The 14,575-nt window shown below is 41.2% G+C and overlaps 2 protein-coding genes across 2 annotated transcripts in view; both read left to right on the plus strand.

Moving 5' to 3' along the window:
* The window catches only part of LOC146062969 (IgGFc-binding protein-like), a 129,864-nt gene extending 118,260 nt beyond the window's left edge, over positions 1–11,604 (plus strand). The window contains exons 35-46 of the mRNA XM_083174978.1: positions 966–1,243; positions 2,404–3,002; positions 3,102–3,657; positions 3,783–3,982; positions 4,232–4,418; positions 5,080–5,321; positions 5,469–5,658; positions 8,649–9,247; positions 9,347–9,902; positions 10,031–10,230; positions 10,480–10,666; positions 11,336–11,604. Coding sequence (XP_083031104.1) covers positions 966–1,243; positions 2,404–3,002; positions 3,102–3,657; positions 3,783–3,982; positions 4,232–4,418; positions 5,080–5,321; positions 5,469–5,658; positions 8,649–9,247; positions 9,347–9,902; positions 10,031–10,230; positions 10,480–10,666; positions 11,336–11,604 — 4,063 coding nt within the window. The remainder of the gene's footprint in view (positions 1–965; positions 1,244–2,403; positions 3,003–3,101; positions 3,658–3,782; positions 3,983–4,231; positions 4,419–5,079; positions 5,322–5,468; positions 5,659–8,648; positions 9,248–9,346; positions 9,903–10,030; positions 10,231–10,479; positions 10,667–11,335) is intronic.
* A 1,424-nt stretch (positions 11,605–13,028) lies between these two features.
* Positions 13,029–14,575, plus strand: part of LOC146062970 (IgGFc-binding protein-like) — a gene marked incomplete at its 5' end in the record, with an annotated part of 33,311 nt that continues 31,764 nt past the window's right edge. Inside the window, 2 exons of the mRNA XM_083174979.1 lie at positions 13,029–13,155; positions 13,951–14,549. Coding sequence (XP_083031105.1) covers positions 13,029–13,155; positions 13,951–14,549 — 726 coding nt within the window. The remainder of the gene's footprint in view (positions 13,156–13,950; positions 14,550–14,575) is intronic.

Raw genomic sequence — 14,575 nt, forward strand, 5'->3', positions numbered from 1 at the left:
ACGTGGATAGTATGGGTATGAAAAGGTCGGAGGACGCGTACCGCCGCCCCTCGCGGGCTCGCTGCGCTCGCCACGCTTGGGGTTCGCATTGATCGTGCGGGTGTCGTTACCAATTTTGGGGGACATTTCACTGTACAGGGTGACTATTTGGGCTCTGTGGCCCATTTAACATTGTTTCCTATGGCAAAATCGCGTCCATTGAGGCATTGAAGTGAAAAATCGCGTCCATTGAAAAATTTTAACATTGATCCCTATGGGGAAATCGCGGGCATCGCGTCCGTCGCATCGCCCGCGATTTTTTACCCCCGATGACCGCGATGGACATCGTGGGCGCCGTTCTAGGTAAAGAGTACCAAAATAATTTTATATTGTATAAATCTATTGAAAATTTTTGTCTCAGTGTGTCAAAATTAATTTCCAAATCTCACAACACTTCTCTAGTTCTGCCCACTGCTCAGGAATTCATGTAGTTGTTTTCTCAGATGATCTATTCTTGTCCAGTATAACCACCTTCAAACAAGCCCTTAAAATAGCCCTTTCCATAAACAACTATCAACTGGTTGTGCTAATAGTTACACCCTTCCCTCATTCTCTCCTCTTAGCACTGCCGCTGTCACCAATGTGCTCTCTACCTGCTAGCAACTCTACAACTCTTTGCCCATCGAGTTGCTGGGTACAAGAGTACATTGATAGTATATCCTACTCCAACCTCCTTCCTCCATTCAAATTTAACTTACTCTGCTTCACCCTTTGCATTCAATAGTAATTGACAAAAAAATGATAATCCATTCATTACAAAAAATAACAACAAGCATTGATACTGATCATTGAGTTAATCTGGCAATGATTATTTCCTATAAAATACTTTTTCAATTTGGTCTAGTATCAGTATGACTGCCATTACTTATTAGCTAATGACCATCATGTTTCTACGATCTGCATCACTGTAATAATCCTTCTTGCAGATGCCCTCCTGGACCAGGACATCAGCCAGACTGTACTGATGATGAGAAAGACACCATTGCCAGCAGCAGCTTCTGTGGACTTATCACCGACAAAAACGGTCCATTTAAAAACTGTCACAATGTCATAGATCCCTTGGTATATTTCACTAATTGTGCATATGACTTGTGTGAGCTGGACCTGGATCCTGGTGCCCTGTGTGACAGTCTGCAGTCCTATGCCCAGTCCTGTCAGTCTCATGGAGTTACAATAGATCCCTGGAGAAATGATACCTTCTGCCGTAAGTAGAACATCAGAATATAATTTATAATATTTAAACATACATTAATCAAGATAGTTTTCCAGCATCATAGTGCATTACAAATGAATTTGCATCTATTTCAACTTAAATTACTGCTATTGTGCTTTGTGTTACGAGATAACATTGGGGCCTGATTAAGAGTTGGAACATGCAGCACCCATGTGTCCATTCTTTGTTGATATTGCTTCTGTTACTTTATGCAAATACCACTACTAGCCCTTCCCTGGTGTACCGCTGCATATCGGAATGGGTAAGGATTAGGGCATCTACACTTGACACATCTTTAGATGCAGCCATTAGTCTCACTGTGAGAACTTGCACCAGTCACATGCTAAAAAGTTGCTCCGCTACTGTATGTCCGGCATCAATATTTAGTTTGTCTCAATACCCAGGCCCCCTTATTATGATGCGTGCCACACAGATTGTAAATTTACCCAGTTGTGGTTACACAATGGGAGTGAGGATGAGGCCAAATAACAATTACATTCACTGTGAGTTCACAGGAACAAATGAATACCTCCCAACTTTCAAGACTCTGGAGGCGGGACACAGTTGATGCGCCTACATTTTCGAGGGGCATGGCCTAATTTTGGGGCGTGGCCTTTATTGCGGCTCTCCCGCGAGGTCACATCCCCATTTTGACGCTATGGGGGCATGACCCAGAGGCTCTGTGAGCCTCTAGCCATGCCCCCAGCCCCCTGGCTGCGGAAATAGATGCTGTGCGCATGCGCACAGCGTTTATTCCCCGCTGCTTAGCAGCCGACAGGGGTACTCCCAACAGCTCCACCTCACCACGGGACACTGCCGGCCGCGCGTGGGACAGCGGGACAGGCCCTGATAATCGGGACTGTCCCGCTAAAATTGGGACTGTTGGGAGGTATGCAAATGTGAATATTACCTGTATGTGAAACCACACCACAACTATCAAAAGTGGTTCTGTAATGAATTAAAATAAAGATGGGTGCAGAGGGTGGGGCAGGTTTAGAGAAAGAGTGATTTTGCACATTGGACTCCTGCAAACAAGTGATCCAACTTGTCCTAAATATTTTTTTCAATTAAATAGTTTATATCTTTTAATGTTTCCTTAATATTGACATATTAGTGATGCTATTAATGCAATTTTCCTTAACTCTTTACAGCCCTGAAGTGTCCATCAAACAGTCATTATGAGCAGTGTGGTACAGCCTGTCCTGCTACTTGTGTCAATCCAGGATCACCATCTAATTGTAATCTTCCTTGTACTGAGGGATGTGTCTGTGACCCGGGATACGTCCTCTATGATAAGAAGTGTGTTCCAAGTAGCCAGTGTGGGTGTTGGGAAGATGGCAAACATTATCCTGTAAGCTCCGAATTCTGGACAGATGACACTTGCTCTAAAAAATGCCACTGTCCCTCAGCAGGTGGCAGTATAGTCTGCAAATCTGATAAATGTCCTCCTGGCAAATATTGTGGCATAATGAATGGAGTACCTGACTGTTATGAGCTCACATTCGGCAACTGTGATATCTATGGTGACCCTCACTACACCACATATGATAAAGAAGTACATCACTTTATGGGAATATGCACCTACACCCTGTCCAAGCTTTGCACCAATGCTACTTCTCTGCCATTCTTTAACATTGAAGCAAAGAACGAGTACCGTGGAAATCCAACAGTTTCTTGGATACAGAAAGTTATAGTAGATGTTTATGAACATAAAATAACAATTGTTAAGAATGAGCCCAGTCGTGTTTTGGTAAGTTCAACAAAAACCTTTTATGAATTCCCTCCTAATAAAAATATCTATTGTTGAGTACTTTTGATCTAACCTAGTCCCTTCATTGTTGTTTATTAGGTTAATGATATTTGGACAAATCTGCCAATAAGCTTAGTGAATGGATCCTTGCTAGTGACAAGAAGTAGTCGATATGTTATTCTAGAGACGGATTTCCAGCTCACAGTCTCTTATGACAATGATCATACAGTTAATGTCAAGGTTCCGACAACTTATTTCAACCAGACCTGTGGAATTTGTGGCAACTTAAATGGTGACCGGAATGATGACTTCTTGATGCCCAATGGAGAACTAGCAGAGAACTCTAATCAGCTTGGAGACAGCTGGAAGGTGGAAGATGATGATCCATTATGTACACCAACTATCCCTACACCTCCATGTCCTCCAGAGACTGAAACCCTCTATGGAAGTAATGCATTCTGTGGTTTGCTAACAAATAAAGCTGGTCCTTTCCAGGCCTGTCATTCAGTAATCAACCCAGACCGCTACTTTGGAAGCTGTATATTTGATCTGTGTGTACTGGGTGATGATGCTTTGTGCACAGCCATAGAAGCCTATGCTGATGCCTGTCAAAGTGCAGAAGTTCCCATTGCTTGGCGCAACTCTACTTTCTGTCGTAAGTATACTCCAGCATTTGCAGAACATGTTTGGAAAGAATAATGTCAAATTATTATTATTATTAGAGTATTAGAAATCCTGAATAACCTAAATGTATGTCTCCATTTTCTTAATGTCACTCAGCCATCCCATGTCCTGATAACAGTCACTATGACGTATGTACCACTGCCTGCCCGGCTACATGTCTGGACCAGAATGCACCAAACACCTGCAACAAGCCGTGCACTGATGGATGTGAATGTGATGATGGCTTTGTGCTCAGTGGAAGCACTTGTGTTTCTGTCAGTGAATGTGGATGCGTTTATGATGACAAGTACTACCAGGTCTGTATTTACCTTGCAATCATTATATCAACAAAGATGAAAAATAAATTTTGCAATTGTTTCTTTTCACAATAAAAATAAACATATAGCCCTAAATTATCAATGAAAAATGTTGGGGATCACAAATGAGTTGTTAATGAGCTAGTGAAATGTAGGAATGGCATTAAGATTAGCAATATAATGCATACTTAGTGGTAATTTTTGAAGCATTCTTCATTAGTTTATTATGTGTTGTAATTGTCATTGCAGAAAAATGAAGAGTTCTGGCAGGGGGAATGTGAGAGCTACTGTACGTGTATAGGAAACAACCAGGTGAGCTGCAAGCAGCAGTCCTGCGCTCCCAATGAAGTGTGCAAAGTGCAAAATGGAATTAAGGCCTGTGTGCCAGCACCCACAACCACTCCCACTACCACCACAGTGCCACCTACACCGCCAGGTAAATTCATTATTTTATTTTTACTAATTATAAATGTATTAGATTAAGATCATCCTTAAAGAACTATTGATTTACCAAAGTGTAATAGAAGGGAAGCCAATAAACCCCTTCAGTGGTCTTTAAAAAAAAACAACATGCATGGGGGTGTCTTTTAAACTTGTACCAGGTGCCGCGTGGGGGGAGTGCAGGGGAGGTCGCAAATATAAATTTGTTTATGAGTTACCACAATGCAGCAGTCACAGATTTCCTCACGCCAAATTCCGATGTACAACATGTGTTATTTTGGAAGTGTTTAAAACTAATTTCTGTGCTGCTAGAATCACAGCCCAGTGTTCGTAGTCCCCTGTGAGTGGTGTTCTGTTGTATCTACAATGCAAATAAGATGCAAAACAGCATTTAAAGAAAAAGGCGGTGTCTCTGTCATGCTGGGCATCTCTGGCCATTTGGTTTATTGAAGCTAGGTGCATCAGGGCACATGTTTAAAATTAAAACTTCATCACACCTAGGTCAATATTGAAGATTACAGTATATTAATAAAAGTTTATTATTTTAGTCCTTTGGATTAGTTAACAAAAATGTCAGTAACAAAACTTATAAACCAGTAAATAGCATTAAGTATATAGACATATGAAATGACTCAAATTATTATATATATTCCTAGGAATCTGTGAGGTCAATGGAGACCCCCATTATTACACCTTTGATAACCAAGTCCATCACTTTATGGGGACCTGCACATACACTCTATCTAAGCTCTGTGACACTGATGGACACCTGACCGATTTCAATGTGGAAGCAGTCAATGAGCACAGGGGAGGCAACACTGGGGTATCCTATGTAAAGTATGTCAATGTGGATGTGCACGGATACAGGATCACACTGGAGCAGGGCAGAGTGATTAAGGTCAGTCTACAGCTTGTTCTCATTTAAGAAAGAAAATACTGTTATATAGATCAGATGGAATGTCTGACGTTACCTTATCATTACACGCAGTCATTTTATTTGTGTCTTCTATTATCACCTTCTCATGTCATATTTGTGTGGATACAGGTGGATGGAACCCCTGTGATATTACCAGCAGCCCTATCTCCGGGTGTTAATATCTTCCTTAGTGGACATGACGTTCTGGTCACAACAGCATTTGGTCTGAGCGTAGCATTTGATGGAAACCATAGAGTGGTTGTGACTATTTCAGGCAGCTATGCCAATAAAGTTTGTGGGCTCTGTGGAAATTTCAATGGCAATAAGACAGATGACTTCCTAAACCCAGATGGGGACTTAGAGCCAGACTCAAACAGCCTTGGTAATAGCTGGCAGGTGGACAATGACACCATGTAAGTTACTTTACTTTGCAGTTACTTTAAAAAAAATTACAAGACGTTAGTTTGTGAATGCACAACATTGCATATTAAAGTCTATCAATTTTACATTATGTTTATTTGGCATTTTAGTTTTCTGCATCAGTCTTTATGTCATTGCCTTTTGTGCATTTTATTGTTTGTTGGATTTAATTTAGAACAAAACATTGATATATAACCTTAGATAGTTATACTCTTTGTGCAGAACAGTTTACAGAACAAGAGAATATTACCATATAAAATAATGGTACTCTTTACCTAGCACGGCGCCCATCGCGGGCATCGCGGCCATCGCATGCACTACAGTAACGGGTGCGATGCGATGGCCGCGATGCCCGCGATTTCCCATAGGGATAAATGTTCAATTTTTCAATGGACGCGATTTTTCACTTCAATGCCTCAATGAACGCGATGTTGCCATAGGAACCAATGTTAAATGGGCCACAGAGCCCAAATAGGCACCCTGTATAGTGAAATGGCCCCCAAAATTGGTAACGACACCCGCACGATCAACGCGAACCCGAAGCGTGGCGAGCGCAGCGAGCCCGCGAGGTGCGGCGGTACGCGACCTCCGACCTTTTCATACCCCCACTATCCACGTGGCGTGGAGTTGTGAACATAATAGTGTGGCGAGCGCAGCGAGCCACCGAGCCCGAAGCGTGGCGAGCGTAGCGAGCCCCGCGAGGGGACGCGGATACCTTCACAGGTAAACGCGTCCCTTCGCGGGCTTCACAGGTATCTGCGTACCCTCGCGGGGCTCGCTAAGTCGCCGCGCTTCGGGCTCGGTGGCTCGCTGCGCTCGCCACACTATTCTATTCTCAATTCCACGCCGACGTGGATAGTATGGGTATGAAAAGGTCGGAGGACGCGTACCGCCGCCCCTCGCGGGCTCGCTGCGCTCGCCACGCTTGGGGTTCGCATTGATCGTGCGGGTGTCGTTACCAATTTTGGGGGACATTTCACTGTACAGGGTGACTATTTGGGCTCTGTGGCCCATTTAACATTGTTTCCTATGGCAAAATCGCGTCCATTGAGGCATTGAAGTGAAAAATCGCGTCCATTGAAAAATTTTAACATTGATCCCTATGGGGAAATCGCGGGCATCGCGTCCGTCGCATCGCCCGCGATTTTTTACCCCCGATGACCGCGATGGACATCGTGGGCGCCGTTCTAGGTAAAGAGTACCAAAATAATTTTATATTGTATAAATCTATTGAAAATTTTTGTCTCAGTGTGTCAAAATTAATTTCCAAATCTCACAACACTTCTCTAGTTCTGCCCACTGCTCAGGAATTCATGTAGTTGTTTTCTCAGATGATCTATTCTTGTCCAGTATAACCACCTTCAAACAAGCCCTTAAAATAGCCCTTTCCATAAACAACTATCAACTGGTTGTGCTAATAGTTACACCCTTCCCTCATTCTCTCCTCTTAGCACTGCCGCTGTCACCAATGTGCTCTCTACCTGCTAGCAACTCTACAACTCTTTGCCCATCGAGTTGCTGGGTACAAGAGTACATTGATAGTATATCCTACTCCAACCTCCTTCCTCCATTCAAATTTAACTTACTCTGCTTCACCCTTTGCATTCAATAGTAATTGACAAAAAAATGATAATCCATTCATTACAAAAAATAACAACAAGCATTGATACTGATCATTGAGTTAATCTGGCAATGATTATTTCCTATAAAATACTTTTTCAATTTGGTCTAGTATCAGTATGACTGCCATTACTTATTAGCTAATGACCATCATGTTTCTACGATCTGCATCACTGTAATAATCCTTCTTGCAGATGCCCTCCTAGACCAGGACATCAGCCAGACTGTACTGATGATGAGAAAGACACCATTGCCAGCAGCAGCTTCTGTGGACTTATCACCGACAAAAACGGTCCATTTAAAAACTGTCACAATGTCATAGATCCCTTGGTATATTTCACTAATTGTGCATATGACTTGTGTGAGCTGGACCTGGATCCTGGTGCCCTGTGTGACAGTCTGCAGTCCTATGCCCAGTCCTGTCAGTCTCATGGAGTTACAATAGATCCCTGGAGAAATGATACCTTCTGCCGTAAGTAGAACATCAGAATATAATTTATAATATTTAAACATACATTAATCAAGATAGTTTTCCAGCATCATAGTGCATTACAAATGAATTTGCATCTATTTCAACTTAAATTACTGCTATTGTGCTTTGTGTTACGAGATAACATTGGGGCCTGATTAAGAGTTGGAACATGCAGCACCCATGTGTCCATTCTTTGTTGATATTGCTTCTGTTACTTTATGCAAATACCACTACTAGCCCTTCCCTGGTGTACCGCTGCATATCGGAATGGGTAAGGATTAGGGCATCTACACTTGACACATCTTTAGATGCAGCCATTAGTCTCACTGTGAGAACTTGCACCAGTCACATGCTAAAAAGTTGCTCCGCTACTGTATGTCCGGCATCAATATTTAGTTTGTCTCAGGACCCAGGCCCCCTTATTATGATGCGAGCCAGACAGATTGCAACCTTACCCAGTAGTGGTTACACAATGGGGGTGAGGTTGAGGCAGAATAACAATTGCATTCACTGTGAGTTCACAGGAACAAATGTGAATATCACCTGTATGTGAAACTACACCACACCTATCAAAAGTGGTTCTATAATGTAATAATATAAAGATGGGTGCAGATGGTGGGGCAGGTGTAGAGAAAGAGTGAGTTTGGAAATTGGACTCCCGCAAACAAGAGATCCAACTTGTCCTAAATATTTTTTTTCAATTAAATAGTTTATATCTTTTAATGTTTCCTTAATATTGACATAGTAATGATGCTATGAATGCAATTTTCCTTAACTCTTTACTACTCTTTTTTCAGCTCTGGAGTGTCCATCAAACAGTCATTATGAGCAGTGTGGTACAGCCTGTCCTGCTACTTGTGTCAATCCAGGATCACCATCTAATTGTAATCTTCCTTGTACTGAGGGATGTGCCTGTGACCCGGGATACGTCCTCTATGATAAGAAGTGTGTTCCAAGTAGCCAGTGTGGGTGTTGGGAAGATGGCAAACATTATCCTGTAGGCTCTGAGTTCTGGACAGATGACACTTGCTCTAAAAACTGCCACTGCCCCTCAGCAGGTGGCAGTATAGTCTGCAAATCTGATAAATGTCCACCTGGCAAATATTGTGGCATAATGAATGGAGTACCTGACTGTTATGAGCTCACATTCGGCAACTGTGATATCTATGGTGACCCTCACTACACCACATATGATAAAGAAGTACATCACTTTATGGGAATATGCACCTACACCCTGTCCAAGCTTTGCACCAATGCTACTTCCCTGCCATACTTTAACATTGAAGCAAAGAACGAGTACCGTGGGAATCCAACAGTTTCTTGGATACAGAAAGTTATAGTAGATGTTTATGAACATAAAATAACAATTGTTAAGAATGAGCCCAGTCGTGTTTTGGTAAGTTCAACAAAAACCTTTTATGAATTCCCTCCTAATAAAAATATCTATTGTTGAGTACTTTTGATCTAACCTAGTCCCCTCATTGTTGTTTATTAGGTTAATGATATTTGGACAAATCTGCCAATAAGCTTAGTGAATGGATCCTTGCTAGTTACAAGAAGTAGTCGATATGTTATTCTAGAGACGGATTTCCAGCTCACAGTCTCTTATGACAATGATCATACAGTTAATGTCAAGGTTCCGACAACTTATTTCAACCAGACCTGTGGAATTTGTGGCAACTTAAATGGTGACCGGAATGATGACTTCTTGATGCCCAATGGAGAACTAGCAGAGAACTCTAATCAGTTTGGAGACAGCTGGAAGGTGGAAGATGATGATCCATTATGTACACCAACTATCCCTACACCTCCATGTCCTCCAGAGACTGAAACCCTCTATGGAAGTAATGCATTCTGTGGTTTGCTAACAAATAAAGCTGGTCCTTTCCAGGCCTGTCATTCAGTAATCAACCCAGACCGCTACTTTGAAAGCTGTATATTTGATCTGTGCGTACTGGGTGATGATGCTTTGTGCACAGCCATAGAAGCCTATGCTGATGCCTGTCAAAGTGCAGAAGTTCCCATTGCTTGGCGCAACTCTACTTTCTGTCGTAAGTATACTCCAGCATTTGCAGAACATGTTTGGAAAGAATAATGACAAATTATTATTATTACTATTAGAGTATTAGAAATCCTGAATACTCTAAATGTATGTCTCCATTTTCTTAATGTCACTCAGCGATCCCATGTCCTGATAACAGTCACTATGACGTATGTACCACTGCCTGCCCGGCTACATGTCTGGACCAGAATGCACCAAACACCTGCAACAAGCCGTGCACCGATGGATGTGAATGTGATGATGGCTTTGTGCTCAGTGGAAGCACTTGTGTTTCTGTCAGTGAATGTGGATGCGTTTATGATGACAAGTACTACCAGGTCTGTATTTACCTTGCAATCATTATATCAACAAAGATGAAAAATAAATTTTGCAATTGTTTCTTTTCACAATAAAAATAAACATATAGCCCTAAATTAGCAATGAAAGATGTTGGTGATCACAAATTAGTTGTTATTGAACTAGTGAATTGTAGGAATGGCATTAAGATTAGCAATATAATGCATACTTAGTGGTCATTTTTAAAGCATTCTTCATTAGTTTATTATGTGTTGTAATTGTCATTGCAGAAAAATGAAGAGTTCTGGCAGGGGGAATGTGAGAGCTACTGTACGTGTATAGGAAACAACCAGGTGAGCTGCAAGCAGCAGTCCTGCGCTCCCAATGAAGTATGCAAAGTTCAAGATGGAATTAAGGCCTGTGTGCCAGCACCCACAACCACTCCCACTACCACCACAGTGCCACCTACACCGCCAGGTAATCTCATTATTTTAATTTTTGCTAATGATAAATATATTAGATTAAGATCATCCTTAAAGAACTATTGATTTACCAAAGTGTAATCGAAGGGAAGCCAATTAACCCCTTCAGTGGTCTTTAAAAAAAAAAACATGCATGGGGGTGTCTTTTAAACTTGTACCAGGTGCCGCGTGGGGGGAGTGCAGGGGGGATCGCAATTTTAAATCTGTTTATGAGGTACCACAACGCAGCAGTCACAGATTTCCTCACGCCAAATTCCGTTGTACAACATGTGTTATTTTGGAAGTGCCTAAAACTAATTTCTATGCTGCTAAAATCCCAGCCCAGTGTTCGTAGTCCCCTGTGGGTGGTGTTCTGTTGCATCTAAAAATGCAAAACAGCATTTAAAGAAAAAGGTGGTATGCAACACCTCTAGCAATGTCTCTGTCATGCTGGGCATCTCTGGCCATTTGATTTATTGAAGCTAGGTGCATCAGGGCACATGTTTAAAATTAAAACTTCATCACACCTAGGTCAATATTGAAGATTACAGTATATTAATAAAAGTTTATTATTTTACCCCTTTTCTTAGTTAACAAAAATGTCAGTAACAAAACTTATATACCAGTAAATAGCATTAAGTATATAGACATATGAAATGACACACTATTATATATATATTCCTAGGAATTTGTGAGGTCAATGGAGACCCCCATTATTACACCTTTGATAACCAAGTCCATCACTTTATGGGGACCTGCACATACACTCTATCTAAGCTCTGTGACACTGATGGACACCTGACCGAATTCAATGTGGAAGCAGCCAATGAGCACAGGGGAGGCAACACCGGGGTATCCTATGTAAAGTATGTCAATGTGGATGTGCACGGATACAGGATAACACTGGAGCAGGGCAGAGTGGTTAAGGTCAGTCTGCAGCTTGTTCTCATTTAATATAGAAAATACTGTTATATAGATCAGATGGAATGTCTGACGTTACCTTATCATTACACGCAGTCCTTTTATTTGTGTCTTCTGTTATCACCTTCTCATGTCATATTTGTGTGGATACAGGTGGATGGAAGCCCTGTGATATTACCAGCAGCCCTATCTCCGGGTGTTAATATCTTCCTTAGTGGACATGACGTTCTGGTCACAACAGCATTTGGTCTGAGCGTAGCATTTGATGGAAACCATAGAGTGGTTGTGACTATTCCAGGCAGCTATGCCAATAATGTGTGTGGGCTCTGTGGAAATTTCAATGGCAATAAGACAGATGACTTCCTAAACCCAGATGGGGACTTAGAGCCAGACTCAAACAGCCTTGGTAACAGCTGGCAGGTGGACAATGACACCATGTAAGTTACTTTACTTTGCAGTTACTTTAAAAAAAATGACAAGACATTGTTAGTTTGTGAATGCACAACATTGTATATTAAAGTCTTTCAATTTTACACTATGTATATTTGGCATTTTAGTTTTCTGCATCAGTCTTTATGTCATTGCCTTTTGTGCATTTTATTGTTTGTTGGATTTAATTTAGAACAAAACATTGATATATAACCTTAGATAGTTATACTCTTTGTGCAGAACGGTTTACAGAACATGAGAATATTACCATATAAAATAATTTTATATTTGTATAAATCTATTGAAATTTTTTGTCTCAGTGTGTCAAAATTAATTTCCAAATCTCACAACACTTCTCTAGTTCTGCCCACTGCTCAGGAATTCATGTAGTTGTTTTCTCAGATGATCTATTCTTGTCCAGTATAACCACCTTCAAACAAGCCCTTAAAATAGCCCCTTCCATAAACAACTATCAACCGGTTGTGCTAATAGTTACACCCTTCCCTCATTCTCTCCTCTTAGCACTGCCGCTGTCACCAATGTGCTCTCTACCTGCCAGCAACTCTACAACTCTTTGCCCATCCAGTTGCTGGGTACAAGAGTACATTGATAGTATATCCTACTCCAACCTCCTTCCTCCATTCAAATTTAACTTCACACTTTGCATTCAATAGTAGTTGACAGAAAAAATGATAATCTATTCACTACAAAAAATAACAACAAGCATTGATACTGATCATTAAGTTAATCTGGCAATGATTATTTCCTATAAAATACGTTTTCAATTTTGTCTAGTATCAGTATGACTGCCATTACTTATTAGCTAATGACCATCATGTTTCTGCGATCTGCATCACTGTAATAATCCTTCTTGCAGATGCCCTCCTGGACCAGGACATCAGCCAGACTGTACTGATGATGAGAAAGACACCATTGCCAGCAGCAGCTTCTGTGGACTTATCACCGACAAGAACGGTCCATTTAAAAACTGTCACAATGTCATAGATCCCTTGGTATATTTCACTAATTGTGTATATGACTTGTGTGAGCTGGACCTGGATCCTGGTGCCCTGTGTGACAGTCTGCAGTCCTATGCCCAGTCCTGTCAGTCTCATGGAGTTACAATAGATCCCTGGAGAAATGATACCTTCTGCCGTAAGTAGAACATCAGAATATAATTTATAATATTTAAACATACATTAATCAAGATAGTTATCCAGCATCATAGTGCATTACAAATTAATTTGCATCTATTTCAACTTAAATTACTGCTATTGTGCTTTGTGTTACGAGATAACATTGGGGCCTGATTAAGAGTTGGAACATGCAGCACCCATGTGTCCATTCTTTGCTGGTATTGCTTCTGTTACTTTATGCAAATACCACTACTAGCCCTTCCCTGGTGTACCGCTGCATATCGGAATGGGTAAGGATTAGGGCATCTACACTTGGCACATCTTTAGATGCAGCCATTAGTCCCACTGTGAGTACTTGCACCAGTCACATGCTAAAATGTTGCCCCGCTACTGTATGTCCGGCATCAAATTTTTGTTACTCAGAATCAGGCCCCCTTATTATGATGCGAGCCAGACAGATTGCAAACTTACCCAGTAGTAGTTACACAATGGGGGTGAGGTTGAGGCCGAATAACAATTGCATTCACTGTGTGTTTACAGGAACAAATGTGAATATAACCTGTATGTGAAACTACACCACACCTATCAAGAGTGGTTCTATAATGTATTAATATAAAGATGGGTGCAGATGGTGGGGCAGGTGTAGAGAAAGAGTGAGTTTGGAAATTGGACTCCTGCAAACAAGAGATCCAACTTGTCCTAAATATTTTTTTTTCAATTAAATAGTTTATATCTTTTAATGTTTCCTTAATATTGACATAGTAATGATGCTATGAATGCAATTTTCCTTAACTCTTTACTACTCTTTTTTCAGCTCTGGAGTGTCCATCAAACAGTCATTATGAGCAGTGTGGTACAGCCTGTCCTGCTACTTGTGTCAATCCAGGATCACCATCTAATTGTAATCTTCCTTGTACTGAGGGATGTGTCTGTGACCCGGGATACGTCCTCTATGATAAGAAGTGTGTTCCAAGTAGCCAGTGTGGGTGTTGGGAAGATGGTAAACATTATCCTGTAGGCTCTGAGTTCTGGACAGACGACACTTGCTCTAAAAACTGCTACTGCCCCTCAGCAGGTGGCAGTATAGTCTGCAAATCTGATAAATGTCCACCTGGGAAATATTGTGGCATAATGAATGGAGTACCTGACTGTTATGAGCTCACATTCGGCAACTGTGATATCTATGGTGACCCTCACTACACCACATATGATAAAGAAGTGCATCACTTTATGGGAATATGCACCTACACCCTGTCCAAGCTTTGCACCAATGCTACTTCTCTGCCATACTTTAACATTGAAGCAAAGAACGAGTACCGTGGAAATCCAACAGTTTCTTGGATACAGAAAGTTATAGTAGATGTTTATGAACATAAAATAACAATTGTTAAGAATGAGCCCAGTCGTGTTTTGGTAAGTTCAACAAAAACCTTTTATGA

Source organism: Crinia signifera, chromosome 3 (genome assembly GCF_055691185.1).
Source record: "Crinia signifera chromosome 3, ASM5569118v1, whole genome shotgun sequence".
NCBI classification, from domain to species: Eukaryota; Metazoa; Chordata; class Amphibia; order Anura; family Myobatrachidae; genus Crinia; species Crinia signifera.